At 46.0% G+C, this 22617-nt stretch overlaps 1 protein-coding gene across 3 annotated transcripts in view; it reads right to left on the bottom strand.

Moving 5' to 3' along the window:
• The window catches only part of faf (ubiquitin carboxyl-terminal hydrolase-like faf), a 482217-nt gene that overhangs the window by 168373 nt on the left and 291227 nt on the right, over positions 1-22617 (bottom strand). For all 3 annotated transcript variants that reach the window (XM_075874530.1, XM_037429964.2, XM_075874549.1), the window contains one exon: positions 12822-12980. In XM_075874530.1, the coding sequence (XP_075730645.1) occupies positions 12822-12980 (159 nt within the window). The remainder of the gene's footprint in view (positions 1-12821; positions 12981-22617) is intronic.

Raw genomic sequence — 22617 nt, 5'->3', positions numbered from 1 at the left:
TTGAAGGCCCTGGCGGATGCCGCCGATGGCCTGATGAAGCGAGTGCGGCGCCGGCTACAATATCGGCCTCCTCCACCGAAAACAAATCAGGTCACGCGCGACTTGGCATATTCGGCGCATGGCATGCCTGACGCAATGGCAGTGCCCCAGCACTCCGCAGCAGTCGTCTCCGCGCCGAATGCCGGTAGGACACCTGGATGCGCGTGGCCCCTCCACCCCGCAGCAGTGCAACCATCATACCACCGGGACCAGTGGCCCATAATTCAGGCCCAATCTGTCGGCACACCAACGTACCGACCACCAGCAGGGCGTCGACCTCAGCGGGCCCCGAGCCAAGTTGTTTGCCGACGATGTGGCGTCGTCGGCCACATTGCACGCAACTGTGCGAGTAGACCGCGCCAAGACAACGCCGTTTGCTTCCAGTGCCGCCGTCCAGGGCACTTTCAGGCTCAGTGCTCGGGAAACGGGCGCCAGTAGGCACCGGTTCGGTGGGTTCCTACTGCAATTCTGTTATGCAAGTTGCATCTGCAGCCGGAGGAGGGAAGGAGCCGCTCTTGGATGTTCGAATCGGCAGTACGACGTTCCATGCATTGCTCGACTCTGGGTCCAGCGTGAGTCTCCTTGGTCCACTAGCCACCAGTGAGGCATGCACTTCGGGGGAAAAAGGAAACGCGAAACTCGAACACTCCGCTTGGCATCAGGTTGGTCCCAGAGCTCCGAGGCTACAAAATGCAAAATAGAGTGGGATGGCGGCTCCCGGGTTCAAAAATTTATTTGTCTGCCTGACCTGTGCCAGGATGTTGTGCTCGGAAAGGACTTCCTTACAGCCGCTGGCATGTCCTTGCACATAGCTTTGGGCGGGTGGACTATAGGTATGGAGCCACAGCTTGTTGTTCCATTTGCCAAACTAGACAGGAAGGTTGCCCCAGATCCAGTGGATGATGCCAATTGCCTTGGAAACTTGTTTGAGCAACAGCCAGACGTTGTGGCATGCAACACCATTAGTGGCTCAGGACAGCAAGCAGAAGTGATGCGCGAGTTCAGGGGCCTGCTGGGAGAACATGAGGCACTCTTCACAAAGTTGCCTGGTTGTACAATACTCATTGAGCACTCTATCGACACAGGTGACAGCAAACTAGTGCACACGAAACTGCGTCCAGTCAATTAAAAAAAACAATGCATCATGAATGCTTGCTTGGATGAGATGCTAGAAGCAGGCCTAATCAGGCGGAGCATAAGCAGCTGGACAAGTGCACCAGTCCTGGTGGGAAAGAAATCCGGAGGCTACCGGGTGGCTGTCGACTACAGGCGCTTGAACTCCTGCACAAGGGTACCAGTGTACCCAATGCCTCGCACTGATTGGCTCCTGGCTCAGCTAGGTAATGCACAATGGTTTACAAGCTTTGATCTCTCCCAAGGGTTCTTCCAAATTCCACTGCGGGAACAAGATGTTGAGAAGACTGCATTCATATGTCATAGGGGCACCTTCGAATTCCCAAGGATGCCGTTTGGTGTGGCTGGTGGCCCAGCCACATTCCAAGCTTTAATGGACAGGGTTCTTGAGGGCATAAACCACAAATTTGCCATGGCGTTCCTTGATGATGTTTTGATGTACTCTCCTACAATAGAACAACACCTGGTACACGTCCGTGAAGTCCTCGAATGCATCAAGAATGCAGGGCTGACAATAAATCCAACCAAAGTACAACAATGCACTCAATCCCTCACCTTCCTTGGTCACGTTGTATCTCCAGGAGAGTGCCGACCAGACCCAGAGAGGGTGCGTGCAGTGGCAGACTACCCTCGGCCATCCAACATGAAGCAACTGCAGGCATTTCTGGGCTTAGCTGGATATTACAGGAACTTTATTCCAGAATTTTCCCTCACTGCTAAGCCCTTGACCAACTTGCTCAAGACGCAACACAAATGGCAGTGGACGAGCATTGAAGAACAGTCATTTGCGACTCTCCGAGCAAGGCTGGCAACAGATGCAGTTCTGAGCTTGCCAGACCTCAATGCACCATTTGTAGTTGAAACAGATGCCAGCAGTGTTGGTATCGCCGCAGTGCTGCTGCAACGTCGGGATTTCATTCAGCCAATTTCAGCCAATTTCATTCATCAGCAGAGGCTTGTCGGATGCGGAGCATAATTACACAGTCCAGGAGTGGGAGTGTTTGGCCGTCGTATGGGCTGTAGAGAAATTCCGATCTTATTTGGAATTCACAGAATTCGAAGTGCACTGTGATCATGCGTCATTGGCTTGGATGTTCACCACTGAGCAGGCATCTCCTCGTGTGCGGCGCTGGGTGCTACGCCTTCAAGGGTTTCAGTGCAAAATTAAGCACCGTCGTGGTAAGGCCAACATTCCTGCTGATGCCCTAAACCGGGCATCTGTTCAGCCAAACTCCAAGACAGCAGCTGAAAGCCTGCCTGAGAGACTTTTGCCACTTAACTTGGACACTGACGAAGGCTCTATCACGTTTGAAACCTGCCTTCCAACCACCATTGAGGACCTCGGTGTTATAAACTGTGAAAAAACTAGCACAGGAACAACAACGTGATGCTCTTTTGCGTGACATAACGAGAACTATCCAGGGAGAGTGCCTGCACAAAGGCACTGCCAAAACCCGTCGTCTGGGGGACCTGGCATCCAAGTCTCATCTAGAGCCATCAGGACTTTTGGTGCAATGTCGCGGCGACCGTACAGTAGCCTGGTTGCCTACTCACCTTCGCCCCTTGGTCCTGCAGATGGCCTATGACCACCCGACAAGTGCCAATGCAAGATTCTACAAGACACTGCGACGCATCAGAGACAAGTTTGTGTGGTTGGGCATGAGCAATGACACATCGAAGCATGTCCGCAGTTGCTCAGTCTGTCAAAGGACGAAAGCACAGCGTTGCAAACCCCAAGGATTTATGGCAAGCCAATGGCCTGCAGCACCAATGGAAGAACTTAGTATCGACTTAATGGGGCCGTTACCTACCAGCCCTCGGGGGCACAAGCACTTGCTGGTCATTGTTGACAAATTTACCAAATTCATTGAGCTCTTCCCTCTTCGTGCAGCAACAACACAGCAGATAGCCAGCCGTGTGGAAGAGTTCATCTGCAGACACGGGGTACCTACTGCTATTTCTAGCGATAATAGGAAGCCCTTTGTTAGTAAATTATGGAAGAACCTGCTTAGGCGATGGAGCATCTCGGAGCGCCACACTGTGCCTTACAGGCCAGCCGGACGGATGGTCGAGCGGCACAATGGCACCTTGAAGCAGGGCATTCGTGCATACTGCAATGAGCACAAAAACTGGGACCAACACATTCCCGAGATTGCTTTTGCAATGCGAACCGCTGTAAGTGCTGCTACTGGATACACCCCAGCCCTCCTCTGCTATGGCCGTGAACTCCGAACACTCTGGCAACCCACCGAAGACAAGCAAGACGCTGAGCCTGCGGTATCATCTTCTCACGCATTCGCAGCAGAACTTCAGTCCCATTTGGCAGAGGTCATGAATGCTGCACGGCAGCATCAGCAACATGCTTGGCGTGCCCAGAAGCAGCACTACGACCAGCGACGCCGAGCCACGACATTGGAGGAAGGCGACCTTGTCCTGCGAGAAACCCACATAGTCAGTGACGCTGCAAGAGGCATCTCATCGAAGCTGACACCACGGCAAAATGGTCCATTCCGCATCTGCAGACGTATTGGTGCAAACACTTTAAAGCTCGTCCACCCACAGACTGGGAGAGCTTGTGGCGAGGCCCATGCCGACCAGCTCGTCAAATACCATCCCCCATGGTCAGCGGGGAGCTTCACGCTTCAAGGGGGGGACGGGCTGTGAGGACATCCATTGGTAGTGATGGGGGTATGTGGCGCCCCCTGGGCGTGGTGGCAACAGTGGACATCCGGCCTGTGTGCGGGGAGTATGTGCGTGGACGGTGTTGTGGTTGGACGTGAGTGGCGGGTGATTCGGGGAGTGAGGCCTAACGAACACGAACGAGCATGACAAGTGAATCCAATGCCTTCTGACAATCTGTGAAGGCTATGTATAGTGGTTGGCTGTATTCAGAGCATTTCTCTATCACATGATTGATTGGCGCCCGCCTCTGTTGGCAGTGGTGTTGGAGAGGGGCCATGCTTTTGAATGACCATTATTTTTGTTCAATAATTCTGGGGCCTTTTTTTAGCTGTAGGCGCTGATCATGCCCAGAATGCATATGCCTGTTCATATTGTGCACTATTGAAGTGAACGTGTCTAAGGTAGTTTTATATGCTGTACGCTCCATTTTAAACAGCTACAATATCGATATACGTTACGACTACTATGAGAGGTGTTCTTTCCTTGCAGGCGGCCGAATGTATGCCAGCGTACGCATACGCGCTGACACGCGTCCTTATAAACTACCACGATACTCGCGTTGATGTGTGTTCATGTGCAGCGTGTTGCATCGTGTTAGGTAGTTAGGCAGGGCTCGCAAAGGTAGCACTTACGCATAGGTGTTCTTGCAGCTAGTTAAGTAAAATAAAACTCACAGTATACAACCACAATACAGGTTGCCTGATGCGGCCAGAAGCCGTGCATTTTAAGCCATTCGTTAAATTTGAACAGTATGTCAAACGAATATTTCATAGCAAAATGTGGCCGCATCGCTGTACCTTACTGTGCGAACACTAATTCAGTCATTCACGCATTCGAGCACCATTGATTTTACCCTGCTGGTTTCCACTATGTTTGTATTCTGTTACATTGTTTTGGTGTTTTAAATATTGTATGTGCCTCGCTCAACCTTGGTGTTGAAACATTGCGAAACACTTTTACGTGTACAAACATTAAGAATAGTTTACAGCACCACCTCCAATGAAATTTTCTGATTGATGACCAGCTTAACGGTATATTGGATATAGTAAATTCTCTAGGCACGCGCTACACATGTTAACGGGATCTGTGGTATGTGCAGAATTGAATACTTTATTTACTGCTCAAAACTCACGATAATGTTACACAGAGTAGACCACTTATAACGTAACCACTTATAGTGCAGAACCTCTTACAATGCGGTCTTTTTCTACTCCCATTTAACCTCCCATAGAACCACATGTATACGCATACCGCTTATTCTGCAGTCTGCCAAGATGAAAGACCGGTTATAATGCGGTTGTCGAAAATTGTTTGTGACAAACGCAGTAGCGAGCAGGCTTCTGAAAGGAGGCGCGCTGGGTGCGCCGCTGGGGAGCGAACAACGAGGTTGTTATGTAGTGAACAGGACGGAGGGAAATAAATAAAATAAAAAACAGACCGCGGGACACTGCACGAGCTCGACGAGTAAAGGAGGAGGACGGCTGCCTTGGTGACTGATAAGCCTTTGCACCGGTGCCGACACAGCTACAACGTACTACGTCGCTACTGTGGCTTCATCCGCACGCCGCTCAACGTGGCACGTGCAATCCCATCCTTATGAACTGCATGCGCTTAAGAGCCTCCTGTTGGGAAAAACGTCATCGTTATCGAGCTTGCAACAAATATCGTGTTTGCTCCCTTCTCGGTAAATTGAAAACCTTTATGGTTTTATGATGCGAACTCTCACTTTTGCTGCCAGTGCGCTGTCGTACGTAAGCTTGGCGAGTTGTCGTCGTTGCTGATCTGCCGGCCACAAACGCGAACTTTGTGTCTTGCAAGCTGTTCTTGGTTCACTGCTAGCGCGATCTTTTTGAGGACCAATCTTCGTGTTCTGGACAAACTTTCCGTGACAACATACCAAATGGCAAGCTAGGCCTAATCGGCATTGTTTGCGCTTTGATCGGTAGCGGTCACGTGAATCTAAGTTGCGATTTGGTACCAAATCAACGAAACTCTTAGCAGTGGCCGCACTTGACGGGAACAGATACATATCGTTAATGAAAACCAGGGCGGCACCTGTAGCGTTCAAATAGTGGTTCACGATTCGATTGCGATGTCTTAAATCGGGTGTCTTATTGCGATGTCTTAAACCGATGAAATCTTTTTCGCGCTCATTTTATTGGCAATGCCTGTCTTCGGACGTTAAATTTTTCTAACACACAGAAATTTAAATGTTAGCAAAGCATGTATCGCGTGTTTTGATACTTAGACATGCGAAGCTGCATGCTCAACATGTTTCGCGCAAGTGCGGCTTTTGAAAAAGGTTGTTTTGGGTAAAGTGCGGATATTCGCGACTACCGCAACTTACGTTATAAGAGGTCTATACTGTACATCACGATATGCTTGCATAATTACTGCACGTGTTTCTCTTGAAAAGTGTATTTGGACACCGTATTTATCTGAGAATAATAAATATAGAGAATAATAAAGAAATATAAATATAAATATAGAATATTAAATATGTAGAATAAAATAAAAAACTCAAAGGCGGGCGAGTTGGAACTTATCCATAATAGGGCAGCGCACAAAAGGAAATGCACAAGAGAAAGAAACAGGACCTGTCCTGTTTCTTTCTCTTGTGTGTTTTCTTTTGTGCACTGCCCTATAATGAATAAATATAAAGTGCGAGTTTTCAAGCTATTGGCACTGACGCAATTATACAAATTTAGAAATCAGTTTCTTTAAATGTTTATTGTGTATTCCTTAATCGCAGTATATAGCTTCCAAAATTCTGGTTACCAGAGATTGTTGTAGAAGCTAGCATGCTTCATCGGGATGGTGTGTGGTTCAGGTGGGTGCCCCATGTGTATCAGTATTTCTAGATTTTTTTTTTCATTAGACAGCCTGTGATGCTTAAGTGAGCGGTACTGCATTTTTAGCCAACCGAAATCATTGAAATTAATGACCATAATTTGCTAGCACACAATAGGGATTCAGTGTCACCAATTTCTGACATTATAGGTACAGTGGAAGCCCGATTATATGAATTTCAGGGGACCACGCAAAACCGTCATATAATCCGGGCGTCATATAATTGACAAACTAAGAATACAGAAATGACATTCAGCCTTGCCTCCAAAAAATGGGTATAGACTGCCTGAATAAGCCCACGGAACGACCTTGTGCCTCTGCTAAAAAAGTACATTAAATTATTCTGGCCAGCAACAGCTAATGGCAGCGCAACTTAGTTGAAAGAGGTGCGAGCGAATCTCTATTCTCCAGTTTAAGAAAAATTGAATCCAATGCGCATCTTTCTACCGATAAATAGTCCAAAAATTGCCTGTGTGTGAAAACGAAACCGAAACCGTGTTGCCAATAGCCTACTGTCAGAAGAGTCAAACACAGTGTCATCACTGTCACATAATGGCGACCGACCACAAGTGTGAGTAGAATGCCTTTGTGTGCGACTGAGCTATGCACGTTCTATTTGTGGCCTAGTGAAGTGCAATTAATGATGTCCCGCTGTTAGTATGAACGTCCATGTCAAGTGAAAGTAATCTTTTCAGTGACAACAGCTGCATCACGCCTTTACGCGTCCGCAAGCCTGTGGCTGCGAGCGCGACAAAGGCAGGAGATCAGCTGTATGTCCACCAGAAAATGTTTCCACGGATCGAAAACACGAAAATATCAACTTTTCGGCTGGCTGGTCTACTTTACGTGGATAGAGCTTGACTAGGTAACGACCCCAGATACGTGCACACACGATTGAAACGTGTGTAGAAGCACATGAACTTTGTGAGGGTGCTGACACCCCCTGTACACTTGTTTGTGCCACGTGGCACACATGTCTCGCCCAAAAGCCACACTTCAGGCTACAACTACTGGGCGGTAGGTGGCGTTGTGTACGCGAGCGGTGACCCTTGGTGGAAAAAAAGCCTTGGTGGCGGGTGAGGGCGAAAGTTGAGTGAGTCTCTTGGGTGCGTGGCGGTTGCCGCGAATGGTTGTCTTTAGCGTGGGTCCTCGGCGCGTCTAATTTTTGCCTCGGCTGTCAATGTGGTCCGAAACCCGAGAGCCCAGAATACTCTGAATGAAAAGCCAAACATTCATGGCAGAAAAATACCTCATGCCAGGCTGCCCAAATGGAAGTAGAGGCAGCAATGATTTTATTTCAGGGCTCCCTTTCGCTTCATAGCCTCAGGTACACCACCATGCTTTGTGATGGTGACAGCCAGTACTACAGGTTGTACAGTACTGTCATAGAAGCTAAGGTGTACGGCTTCACAAATGTTGAAAAAGAAGACTGCTCGAACCATGTGCAGAAGCACAAAGGGGACAGCTGCGAGCACATCACTGGCAAGGGCCGCCTCACAGGTGACCCCATCACAAAATTGACGAGTTATTACGGCTGGGCTTTGAAATCCCATTCTGGGAATGTGGATGAGATGCACAAGGCTGTGTGGGCTACATATCACCATGTGATATCCACCGACGAGAAATCAAGCCACAGCTTCTGTCCACACGGCCCAAGTCTTGGTGCAAGCATAATGCAGCCATGGCAAGAAATGAGCCCATCCCGAAAAGCAAGTACAATTTGCAAGAGGCTGTGAGCAATGCACTGCGTCCTGTCTATGAACGCTTGTCCAACAAGAAGCTCCTGCAGAGATGCATTAGAGGGAAGACGCAGAATGCGAATGAGGCCTTGCATTCGGTAATTTGGAGCCTCTCACCGAAGAACAAAGAACGCATCATGATTTGCCATTGAGACTGCCATGGCACCTGCTGTTATGCGTTTCAACTTAGGGAACAAGGAATATAGTTCACTTATTTTGCGTGAACTGCAGCTAGATCAAATATGGACAGGTAACCAGCGGGCGGTTGAGAAAGACTATCGCCCTGCCGTCTGCTCGGAAAGGAAACGTGCATCTTCAGGTGCACTAACGGAGCGCCAAATGTTACAGCTCACTGCAAGAGTATACGATGCTCTGGGACTCTTTAGTCCATTTACGGTAACAGCCAAGCGAGAAATGCAACACATGTGGAGGAAAGGGACGTCTTGGGATGACTCACTGCCAGATGATGAAACAAAGACTTGGAGGAGATGGATTAAAGAGCTAGAATCGATTCAAGAGTTTAGTGTACCACGTTAGTTTGATGTAAGACAAAAGAGAAAGCCTATTTACACGGAACATCACTTGTTTTCAGATGCAAGTCCATATGCATATGGAACAGTGGTATATTTGATAAATCACTACGAGAACGAAAAGGAGGCTGAAATAATAATTTCAAAAGGAAGAATAGCCCCAATGAAGCAAATATTGTTACCACGACTTCAGTTTATGTTTGCGTTGCTGTCTGCACACATCTCTGAATACATCAGAAGTGGATTTGAAAGGAATTTAAATACTGCAAGATATTGGACGGACTGGACCGTTGTTCTTAGTTGGCTACACGGAAAAAAAAAACTAGACATCTTTGCAGAGAATAGGGTGAAGGAGATAAAAAAGAGAACGAAGCTATCAGAGTGGAAATACATTGCAAGCGAAGGGAACCCAGCTGATCTCATGACCAGAGGTGTCAGCGCATACGCTCTGATACAGTCGGACCTATGGTGGCATGGTCCAAAGTGGCTTCTTACAGAAAACAAGACCATAGGGCAGACAGAAACAGAAGAAGACATTGAGAGTAGTGAATGTTATTCCATTAACAGGTACACGTCAATTCCGGTCGTGATCGACGCAGAGAAGTATGGAACCTACATAAAATTGCTCAGAGTAACAGCTTGGGTTCTGAGATCCATACAGATTATAAGGAAGAAGCGGATAATCGGCAATCTGAGTTTTAAGGAACTAAAGAGTGCAGAGTCGATGATAATAAAATTGGAGTAACATAAGATACGGGAGCATATTATACTCAACAAGAGCAATACAACTAAGACAACAAGGATGTTTCTTTGTGGTAGGGAAGTCTTTGAAGATAAACAAGGACTAATAAGGCATAAGGGTAGTCTGTCTCAAAGTTGACTGACGTACAACGAAAAACATCCAATTATGCTACCAAAGTGGGTGGCTGCTACAAAGCTGCTAGTACGACATGTGCATCAACTCGCATTGCATGGAGGAGTCAGTGCAACACTGTCGCAGCTTAGAACGAAATATTGGATAATCCAAAGAAGGCAGCTGGTGAAGAAGGTTATTAATGGATGTTGGAGTAATGGAGTAATGGAAAGTGTCAACGATTTGACGCTAAACCAATTAAGCAAGACACAGCGCCCCTGCCTGCTGACAGAGTAAACCACCGACAACCATTTGAAGTGACCGGTGTAGATTTCACAGGCCCGATGCTTATAGAAGACGCCGTGAAAGGCATAACAAAACTATACATCGCAGTATTCGTGTGTGCAACAAGAGCTGTACATCTCCAAGTTGTCAACAACTGTAAAATGAAAGCATTCTTACATGCATTCAGAAGATTTACAGCGAGAAGAGGCTTATGTGGCACAATATATAGTGACAATGCAAGGACGTTCAAGAAAGCCAACAAAGAAATCAATCTTGTGCTGAAGGAGTTACAAGAAGAAGTCTCTAGAAGAGTTAACCAAGGAAATAAAATAAAGTGGAAGTTTATTGCCAAACAAGCCCCTTGGTGGGGAGGCTTCCATGAAAGAATAATATGAAGCATGAAATCATCAATGAGGAAAGTCATCGGAAAGAGACTGCTAACCAGGGAAGAGATGGAAACAATAACCACTGAAGTTGAAGCGGTGCTTAGCAACAGGCCGTTAACCTATGTATACAGCAGACCGGATGATCCGCTACCTATTGTGCCAGCTGACATAATAGCAAGGAATATCAGAAGGAATTGAGAAAGCAAGCTTACGCAAGTAAAGAAGAAAGGAGAGTGAACTGAGGAGACATCGTATTGCTTGGTTCACGCACTCCTTGATCACTTTGGAACCTCGCCAAAGTCATGAAAATTTATTCGGGAGTCGATGGGAAGATACGTTCCTGCTTTTCGAAAACCAATGAAAAACTCATTCGGAGACCTGTACAGCATATCTACCAACTTGAAGGTTGTTTCCAATGAGGACAACAAAACTTCATGCAGGCCGGAAGCTATTAAAATTTGCCAAAGACAAGGAGAAAAAAAGAAGACAAGGGGCACTGAAGAGCGCTGCGTTATTAAGCAAAATAATAAAAAGAAGATTTTTGCTGTTCGCTCGCATCGAACGCAGTCCACGCTTGTCTCGTCTCGTTTCTGCGACATGTGCCCTAATCATGTTCAATCACTGTTCTGGCATCATGAAGGGCCTCAAAAGAACGAGAATCGCCAAGAGAGAATAACATTTTAGACTGTGTTTCTTCAGAAGCTATTTTAGGGCCCTTATATTGACAGCGTATGTAAACACGGAAACAAGAAAGCAGTCACGACACCGCAAATGCCACTCTCAGAAATTTTAAAGCTGCAGAAAAGAAGGTGAAGTGACGAATTTGATGTACAGATTCCCCGCATTCCCCGCTCGGGTAAAAATAACACAAATGGCAGTGCACCACAAATTATTGTGCCGCGGCGGCCTGGTCTCTCTTGGGACTTAGGCGGCAGCGCGAATAGCGTGAGGGAAAACGGGCGGTGGCGACCTCTAACTGCACCTGAGCGTGAACAGCACTGCTTTTTGAGTGTAGCTTCACGCCATCTCATGGAAAAGCGGAAAGCTGTAATAACCAACATTCGTCGACGCAACACACAACTCAAGGCATGAAATAAGGCTATCTTTCCCGGGGACAAGTAGTGGTTTGAGTGTTGAGGATAGGTGAACTAGCAGCACGAGGGACAGATACGGCGAAGACGATTCTTTACTGCCAATTTAACATCTATTGTTTGCTACAAACATTTTCTTCGACGCCGAAAGAGAAAAAAAGAGCCAAACTGGGGTTGCTAATGCTCAATACAAAAATACCCCCTCTGGCGGCGATGTTTTCGTGTGTAATTCTTCAAGCGCCATGAAAGCTGCTTTCACAATGTTGAAAGCACAATGTACGAGAAAAATCACCTGGGTTTCGTAGAACACGGACGTTCATCCACATTCACGCTAAATGCATGAATAGAACAAACCTTTACTTTCTAACACTCGGAATGCTTTTGCAGGCAACCATTTAGACATCTTCCGGCTAGACACACGTCACAACCACCACAGTTCAGAGAGATCCCACGTAACACACAATGCCCCGTACACAACCCACAAATTCGTCGCGGTGCTTCACGTTACAATCGGGTTCCTGCTTGTCCGTAAACGGCGCTGTTCGGTTGTCCAACGTTGTACTCTAGCTTAGCAGCGATCAAAGCCTACTGCACCTGTTCACCTCATTAGGTTACTTATTTATGATCCAAATCTACCAAAACTCACACGGACTTCGTTCGCTGCCGCGACCATCCTAGTGTTGTCGGTCGCAGCCATCTTGTCTGTTTTGGTCTCGCGTGAGCTGCTGGTAAGGTACGCAACAGCCATAGCAGTTGCAACATAAGCAGAAGCACCAAAATATAGCATGCGAGATCTCTCTTAGGTTTAGCGTATGCGCACTCTTGCCCCCTCTCGCACGTTGCATCCGCTAGGCCACTGCACACGCTAAACTAGAACTCTCTAGTATATGCAGAGCTGCTGAAGCTACGCGTCGCCCAATGTAAGCCCTCCGTAAAGTCATTCAGGAGCAGCTTCAGCTCTGGCATGGCTCTGTGCTAAAACAGATGACTAGAAGATTGCCAGGTTTCTAACCAAAAAGAAGCTCCCCCCCCTTTTCCATTTTCGGCACATGGTCGCTCAGGCGTCTTGAACATGGTGAAATGATCAATTTAAGAAGCGTCTACATCAAACAGAGTACACAGCATCATGAACAGGATTCACTATGCACAGCATCAGTGCCAACACTCGGGAAGCTTGGCCATGACCTCCCACACCATGCCTTGCACCCTTCCACTGTCCATGCCCAGCTTACCTTGACAAGGTTCCCGTGAACAGTGTTGCTGGAGTCCGAACCTATGCGGTGCTTGTCGGCTGGTGAGAGCAGCAACACCAACTCGCGTGCAACACCCAGGTGACCTTCCAAAAGGGACTCCTCGGCATCCAGCAGGCCACCTGTCTGCTGCACCTTTTCCTGCATGCCAACAAACATTTACTGAATGGTGTTAGCTCATTCAATGTCTGTGCTTTTGAACAATCAACACAACAGACATCTGATAAGAACAGCAGGACCTTACTAATGAGAAAGACTCATTGTGGCAGATTGCAGCACCTCTTTACATCTTGTGCAGCCCTGTTTATAATGACTAATCAGTAAAAAAAAAAGGACCTCAAAACACAGATTAAAATAAAATATAAGGAACAAGCTTTCTTCGAGGAAGAGTGTTTGCACATACAGTCAAAAGTACAACTCTTTAGACTCCCTAGCAAACGTGAATTTGTCAAAAAAAGGAATAATGTATGTACAAACAACAAAAATGTACAATGCACGCCCAAAGCTTATTTTCATAGAATTGTGCCTCTTCAATCTGTAAGCCCTCACCTGGTAAGTCAGTTCCTTTAGCATACATGTTCACTGCATACTCAGCAGAACGATCATTACTTGCGATGAGAAATTCTAGCTGTAGTAACTGCGTATCTTAACTATAACGAGAAACGTAACAAGCCTGAAATATATTTTATGCCTATCACCTAGCTACATATTGACTATAATATAGGTAGGCTCACAACCAAGAATTAAAAACTCGTGCCTAGCTCGTTGACACAAGCCAACATTGCCCAATTGCAAAGTATTCAAGGTGACCCCGCAGAGCGAGAAGAGACATAGCAAATTTAGCAAGGCTACATTGCTCTCGCTGTGCGAGCTATCCGTCCTCAATGTACAAATTCGTTCCTAATTCTACGTCCTGAATTCACTTTACTTCAAGATCAACACTACTTTGCAAGCGCCACATAGCTGACTTCAAGATCAAACTCTTGTCCTGAAGCCACGATATTAAACTCGAACGCTGCAACACAATGAGAGCGACGTTCATTCAGTGATCTCGATGTTGAGTTATATGCATATGTTTCTTAGCTTTTAAGAGTCTTTACACATGGGTTGAAAGCTTTGAATATGTATGAGTAGAAGTGTATGAGTAGTTGAAAAAATGTAATTTTCTTTCATTTCAGATGTTGAAGCTCACCTTAGAAGGTGGTTTTATTTTTCGTTTTCTTTCTTGCTTTATTTTTTTTTAACGAAGAATCGTAGGCGCAGTACTTGCCCGGTCTATGGATAGCAAAATTCATAGTGTCACCTGAAAAAAAAATTGATTGCTACGCTACACGTATCACTGTGCCGCTTTTTTTGTTTTTATGAATGAGTTCGTGCTTGCACGACAGTTAAGTAATTATGAAGGAACAGCTATTTGCAGATTACATCTACGCAAAGTGTGTTTCATGTGGAGCGAACTTATAACAACCGCCTTTTTTTTTTTTTTTTGCACTCACATGTTTGTGAGCTGCACTTGCACGCAGAAAATTTCATAACAATGCTGTCACATCAAGATGAACGAACAGGAAGGATGATAGAAGTAGGACGGGAGAAACGCGAGCTGAAGCACAATGTTGTACTCTCTATCTTTCCAAACTGTCCGAAATACTTGTCCTCAATGCCAACACGTCCTGAATTGCCAGCGAGGAAGATCGCAAGAAGGGAGAGCACTGTTTTACAAGAAGCTATAAACAGGTCACTTGAATCTAGAGGACTTGAGCAGAAAAGAAGCAAGGTGTCTTCATATACGGATTTCAAGATGAAGCTGTCAGGGATCTGCCTACCTGCCAACCTGGCAACAGAGAAATTCGTAAAGCCACCAAACGGGGTGGGGGGTGGGGGGTTACCGACTTTTTTTAATTTGTAGTTGTCGTGAATTCGCCTTTAGTAACAAGCGTAATAATGCGTTGCCACCTTAAGTCAAATCGACGCGCAGAAGTTTTTCCCCCCATTTTCGGCACCAAAAAAAAAAAAACATCGCGAGAAACAAGAAGGGGGGGTAGGGAGGGGGGTAGCAAGCGCAAGCGCAAACATCGGCGTTGCGGTCTTGTAATGGCTTGGAGTGGCCAAACACGAGGATAAGGTTTCCCACTAAGATGAGAGTCTCAAAAGGGGAGTGCAAATGCTCCTGAAATTTTGCATAATCAAAACAACTAGCAAAAACATAGATCTCCATCAAAACAACTAGCATAGTTTTCACATGTGAACGGACTGGATGACCAAGCTGGCTGCGGCCAAAGCGCGGGTCAGAGCTTTGGCTTTGCTCGCTACTAGATTCTTTCGACAGGAACACAAAAAAGCTACTAGCCTTTTTACGTCATTACCGCTTTTAATCTACCGCTGCATCAGCCACATGCCCTTTGAGCTCGCAGATCGCTCTCGCTTTGCTGCGACTGCGGTTTAGTGTGCGGTGGTTGCGGCAAACGGTTGTTTTGTTTTCAATCCACGTGCCTTCAAAACTAAGTTGTTTTATGCTATCAATGATCACAACTGCTGCGGTTTTGTCCACAAAGTTTGCAGAAAGCAGCGTTGCTTTGATAGGTCGAGCGTTGGCCATGCGCACACTTTCGGAGTTCTGTCAGTAATGTCGTCGCCATACATGATCATGTAGAATGACCGCAGTTTCATCCACAGCAGTTGTGGCAATGACAACTACACGCACTGTAGAAGACAGTGTGGGAGCAGGTCGCATGTGTACTTCCGAAGCTTCGAGCCCGCTGCTCTCAATCGGCCTTCGTTTGGCTGTTTCGGTATTAAGTTCATATCACACGCCCCGATTAGGAAAAGTGTTCGGAACATTTGAATTTCGGATCACTCGCCCCGATTAGGAAAAGTGTTCGGAACATTTGAATTTCGGTCCAACGTACACATGAATTTGGCTGAGGAATTTCGCGAATTCGTATCTGCTGCGGTTTCGCATCACCAAGACTAGTGTGCATTTAGATGAACGCCTCTCAAATTCGTTTGTAATAATATGCGATGTGCTCGCAAAAAGTTTAAAACAGACTGACCCGCATTTTTTTTTGTCAATGCCAACAGATCTCGCACACAAATTTCGATTTACGGGACATTTTCGTGGCAACCGTACAAACGAAAGAAACTGTCGAAATTTGGGAGTCTCTCGGACAATGCGGGAGACTTCGCAGGTATGTGATGATGATAACACCGATACATATTGGCACAGTGAATATGCAGCACCAAGAGAACAATGAAGAGCACATGCAAGGAGAGAAAAAGAGGAGGTTCTCATTCGATCAGTTTGCCAGTGTTCTGGTACAATTAAAGTGAGTTGTCCTGTACTCAACTGCTGCTGTTTCTGCATTGTGACAATATTGTTCTCTCCTGGAGGCCAAATATAGCACAACGCTGTTTTTGTGGCCTCCACGAATAGCTACGGCAACGCACCGTAGCTAGTCGCGGAGGCCACGCTACTTTACTAATTTTTATTTTTTTTATCGTAAATGATATTTATTGTAAATTTTCAGGCAAGATTCGTAAAATATTTAGTGCAGTCGAAATTCGTACATTTTATGGAAAAATCAGAAGACTTGGCAGTTATAAATCTGCAATAATAACTTTTGCACAGTAACTATCAGTGTTGAGTGTGTAAGGTTTCTTGTCATCGAAAACAATCCTCCTTACGTTAAATGCTCACTGACTGTTCTTCTACATCTCTCACTTTCTATTGTTTTGAACAGAGTGCGACTACGATCACTTCCTTGTGGTAGCGTTGTGCCAAGTGCTGTGCTTGGGATAGCGCTGTGATGTGGTTCGGGTAACGAAGCTAGTCGTGCAAAAACTGACATTGGAGTGACGAACGAGGTATCGTCGTTTTGCTGGCATTTTCTTCACTGGAACCACATACGGACATTGATGCATGTGAAAATGGCCACACCGCACAAGCTATCTTGCGCTCGGTAGTTGGCACAGCAACCAATATTGTTGTAAACAACATCTGTGGGCTGACAAATGACAGAATTATGGGGCGACATGGGTCTTAGAAGGCCAAAAATCGCAAAAAAAATCGACTTTTTGAAGCTGACATTTTCGAAATCTGCGTCTATTTTTGCACTTATCCGAGAACTTTCTAGCTTCTCGCGTCATTATTTCTGGCGCAAAATCAATTTATATAACATTCCTGTGAGATGAATGTGAGCGCAAATTGACGCTAAAATCGTGCTTTTTACGTGCCAAACTGTTGCCGTTACACACGAGCTATTGTGTTCATCTTGGTCTCGTTTGGAAAGGTCGTTCTTCATCTTCAATTTCCCGCCACCGCTGGCTCACCTTGCCCATTGGTTTTTAGCAAAAACGCGTCATCGAGAAGCACTAGCGCGCGAGATTCAATTGGCTGCTTGGGGCACGTGACCAAATTTAGGCATCCGATTGGCCAAGGGGCGCTTTCGGCCTCTGCTTCACCATCGTGACGCGCACGGACATGCGCCACATTTTGTCATGGTGCCACTGACTGCTTGCGGCAGTAAAGAAGTTCCGTGCTACAGTAATTTGTGAAGCGGTGTGGCGGTGGTTCATTCGCTGTAAACTTCACAAAGATCCCCGCTATGGCTCAGGACAACGAAGATAACGAACTCGACCCGATCAACGGCGGTCGCCGAGTCACCGGTGTAGGCCTAACTCACGTACGAGCCCGTTAATTGCCGACAACGTTACTGAGAACGGCTGTGTTTTGCAGCCTCATCAGTTAGAGGACGGCAAGTAAAAAGCAGAAGTGAAGTTACCAGAGATATCAATCTTTGTAGTGATGGAACGGAAGTGCAGTCTTATCGCTAAACCCGCCGATGTGGTTCCCCCCGCCTGACGAAAGGACCTTGAACTGCGCGACGGGTCGTCAGAGTGGAGTACGCCGCGCGTCGACCAACAACAGAAAGTCAGTTCGTTCGCAGTGAACATGCTTGCGGCCCTCGCAATGGAGGCTACTGGCAACAGGTAGACTGCTTTTAACGACGTGTTCGCAACGTTGTCGAGGTCTCCACTCGAAAATGCGGCAGTCTTATGTGAAAAGGAAACTAACACCTCAGCACTCGTGTAGCCTCGAAATTGATGAGCGAGGGAGCAACTTTGGTTCGTGACACTTACGGGTAACTTATTCTGGACAAGTAGAAAAACATCGTCGCGTTATTCGACAGATCGTGGATGACGCACGCACATTTGTCGCACATCGCCATCAGTACAGTCACCGAACTGATAAGCGGCCTCGCGGCAGACAAACACACGGCGACAACTTGCTACAGGACTAGAAGAAATGACACGCTCGTACAAACAATCAGTCCTAATACATTCCCGGTGCATAATAACTGACTAAAAGTATGTGTGCCATGATATTTTCCCCTCGGAACGGCGAAATTAAGTTTTAACAGCATTATTCTCAAAGCACAGATTTTGACCACTTTCTTTTGCTTGTTCGGTAAAAGTGGACCTAGGATAGCTAGAGCTGTAATTATTTTTGCGCAATGTAGCTAAATGTGCACAAAAAACAATGCTGACAGCCTATTTTTAATGGGCGGCTTCATTTTTTTTATTTTATTATAAAAATTTCCGTATTTGGTTGCATGCAATGAACTTTACTGTGCTGTAATTCGAGAAGTACTCGTTCAATTTTCGATCAGCTTGCAGCATTGCTTTCCTTAGGCTTTCTAGCATTCATTTATATGTCAATGGCTATGTATTTATAAGTGCATACAATTTTACAGTTAAAAATGTAAGAATTCTTTGTTTTCTTCATTTTCTCAAAATGGCAATTTTGTACACCCTGCATGAAAATATACTGCAATATATCTGAAACTATTACAGATAGCAGAATATTTTATTTTGCAGCTTGAAGCTATATGTTTGGAGCACACAACATAGGAAACAGATTTTGATTTCCCTTGATGCAAGTTTTTCGAACTAGTCTTTTTTGTGACCACACAATGCCCACATTCAGGGCTGTGAAGTTTAGTGTACTGTAAAGTAAGAAATAATGACCTATTCAAAAAAGTGCTTCTTGTGCTGCATATTTAAGCTTTCTACTGTCAATGCCTATGTTATTTATGAATTTTTGACAGGTGGTTATTTTTCTATTATGGTAAGAACAATTGAAATTATTATCTTGATTATTTAATCAACTAATTAAGCTACAGAAAAAATAACTACATTTTTAGAATCCGGAGAACAAACTAAGTAAGCATGCCAACTTTTGTCACACTTGGTTTAAAAATAAATGAGAGAGCCCTAAGAACCATGTCCCCCCTTAAGGGGGGACGCGGCCTTTGAAAACCGAAAAATCGCGAAAAAGTCGATTTTTGGCAAACCACATATTCGGGCAGTATGCGTCATAAACTATCTTTTCTGTAAATATCAACGTCTAATTCGTCGCGAAACCATTTGAAATAAAGTTTAGAACATGCCGCGGCGGCCCTCGAGCGGCGCCCGAGCGCTCGAAATACCCAAACTTGGCGTGATCGCAGTTTCTCGACCGCTCGACGGAGCGCCGCCATTTTGGTGTTGTTTTGTTTGTGAATTCTTGCTCTTTCTTTCCCCGCCACCTGCGTCGCCGGCGGCAGCGCAGGAGAGGAGCAAGCCGCTCATGATTGGAGGGCTCGCGAGAGCTTTCAAGTTTCCCGCGGCTGAGGCGCGCAGCTGGGATTGGGTGAAGCGCGCGCTCCCCAAGGACGCGGGGGAGCCCGCGACTGCCACTGGCTGCTGCGCGCGATGACGTAGCGCTCTTGCGCATAATGCGGCCGATGCGGCCGCTCGTCTGCTGCTCTTCCGTCCGGCGTCTTTGTGTTCCGCTCGCTTCCGTGTATCGTTGCAGCCGTTGGCATACTCTCCACGTTTCAACTGTCTTCGAAACGATTTTCAACCGTCTTTACGAGACGATTTTCAACCGTCTATACGAGACCGTTGTTGTGTTCGCTCACGATGCGCGCAACGAAAAAGAAGACGCTACAATCGTTCGGTGCAAGGAAGCGAGCTATGAAGCTTGTTCGCGCGGCGAGGCTCTCCGCTCGCACGTGTGCCGACGGTGATCGCGCCGACGGTACCTGTGGGGCAGCTTCTGCTTCATCTACGCAAGAGAGTGGTCGCATCGACGCGCCTAGCAACGGGACTCCTGCTCCGCCGGTGCAAGAATTTGTCGTTACAAGTGCGCCTGGTGTCTCGTGCTCATCGACAGTGGCTTCCGCATCTTCTCTTTCATCGGCCTCGAGTGCGATCGCGTCGTCAACTGTGCATTTGCGAACAAGTTTCCTGACGTGCGAGGAGAAAGAGGCGGCGGATCAACAACGCGCTGCTGTGCAAAGAGAACTTGGCGCTATGCCAGCGACGGAGCGGAAATTTCAGGCAATGGAGCGCGATCATGAAGCTGCCACCGCTACAAGTGAAGGCGAAAAATTTTTCCTTGTGCAAATGGATGCCCTAGACGACCTGCTATCTCGGACCCCGTGCCACCGGTGCACCGCGATTGGGATGAAGGTACGAGGAGGCACCCAACTTGGACTTGCTGCAAAGCTTGAGCTAGTATGCTTGCATTGTGGAGTAGTTTCAAGCTCATGGAGTTCATCTCGTCAGGATGACACAAAGGCTTTTGATGTGAATGTAAGAGCCATTATGGCAACAAAACAAATAGGCAAGGGACAAACAGCTCTCAACGACTTTTGGGCAGCGATGAACGTGTCCCATCGTGGCCTCCATCACAAGACCTTTCAGAAGCACCTGAAGAAATTCAGGGAACCGCAGACACAATGCACAGAAAATTTCTATGCAGAATCTGCTTCTGCTATAAAAGCCACTTACAAAGAAATGGATAAATATTTCACCAGGGGTATAACAGTTTGTTATGATAGAACATGGCACAAGCGTGGGCACACATCCCATATTGGAGTCGGGGCAATTATCGAATACCATACGGGCCTTATCTTGGACGCCGTTGTTCTGTCTAATCAGTGCCTTGGTTGCCAAGTAGGGCCAAAGCCTGGAGACGCAGACTATGCATGCTGGCTGGAGAATCATGTGTGCCAGAAAAACACCGACTCTAAATCAGGGAGAATGGAGGTTGAGGCAGCTATCATCCTCTTTTCACGCTCACTGTCGAAGCACAACCTCCGTTACACAACGCTCGTGTCTGATGGAGATAGTGCCACCTTCTCTGCCCTTGTACAAGAAAATGTTTATGGACTGGTCCCCATTTCAAAAGAGGAATGCCTGAACCACGTTCAGAAGAGGATGGGGACTGCACTTCGTAACCTTGTGCAGAAAAGTGACAAGGCTTTGGGAGGGAAGGGCAGGCTGACAAAGGCCCTCATCGACAAGTTGACAGATTTGAAGTTCGAAGTTAGAAGTTTATTCATCATCATAGTTTTAAACATACATCACTTATCCAGTGGTTGAATGGAAAGGGGTGGTGAAAAGGCAACTGAATGCCTGACAATGCACCGATCCCCGCTCAGACCACAATAATGCACAACACTCAGCATGTGTGTCTAGAGCATAAATACATAGAGTCAATACAGTGAAATATACAAAGTGTAGACGTAGAGCGTGGAAAAGATAAGAAATAATTACACATCTATAAATGCACTCTTTACACATAAAAGCCCTTTAAAATCCTATAAAAACAAAAACGTAGTTGCGAACAGTTGTGAGGAAGTGAAAAATTTACAGCGCGTTTCAGCAAAGCTACACGAGTTGCACTTCATTAACACACAAAAAAGACATATCACGTTTGAAGCATGAGTAGATAAGCGTGTATCTTCTTTTTAAAAATTGCTGGGGATTGACTTTCATTCACTATGGTGGTGGCCATGGTATTTGAGTTTAAAAACGAAGGAATAAGGTGCGCTAGCTTTTGTCTACCGTAGTTGGTTCGAGTCCTCTCACTGTAATAGGTGGTTCTTCTAAAGTTATACATTGGTAGTTTCCGGGAGTAAGCATCATGAAATTTAACTGCGTTTGATTTGATTTGATCGTAAATGACTGTCGCTAGCTTTTTATGAAAGATATTTTCAAATGTTAGGATTCCATGCTTAAGGAAAAGAGGAGCAGAAGGCATTCGACGCGGAACATTCTCGATTATACGTAGCATTCTTTTTTGCAGTCGGTGAATCCCAATTTTATTTGTTTTTGTTGTCGAGCCCCAGATTAACAGGCAGTATTGTATGCGGGAATAAACTAAAGCGTAGTAAAGTTGCTTTGTCACCCAAAGGGGTAGAAAGCACCTAATTTTTCCAATCACACCAATGGACCGTGATACCTGGGTACGTAGTTTATCTATGTGACTAGACCAGTTCAACGTTTCGTGAAAAATGACGCCTAAGAACTTTTGAGTCTGAACTCGCTCAATCTAAACTCCTCTGAATGACAGCTGCGTATTACGGAGAATGGAATGGTTTCGAGGGTGAAAAATAATGTACTTTGTTTTCTTGATATTTAGTTCTAACTGATTTATTTTCAACCATAGAGACAAATTGTTAAGCCAAAGGTTAGCTTGTTTTTCTATACTAGAGATATCATGACCGGAAAAAAATACATTAGTGTCGTCTGCGTATAATATAATATCTGCTGTTAGAGGTAAGTTTACGATATCGTTTATATATAATAGAAATAGAAGTGGCCCAAGTATGGAGCCCTGTGGGACGCCATAATTTATCTTGCCCATTTCAGACTTTGAGTGTTTCATATCAGTATATTGGAACCAGTTACTAAGGTAACTTCTTATTAAATTAAGAGACGAGCCCCTTAT

Source organism: Rhipicephalus microplus, chromosome 1 (genome assembly GCF_043290135.1).
Source record: "Rhipicephalus microplus isolate Deutch F79 chromosome 1, USDA_Rmic, whole genome shotgun sequence".
Classification (NCBI taxonomy): Eukaryota; Metazoa; Arthropoda; class Arachnida; order Ixodida; family Ixodidae; genus Rhipicephalus; species Rhipicephalus microplus.
Note: the sequence above shows the minus strand (reverse complement) of the source record. Positions and strands in the feature narration are given on the sequence as shown.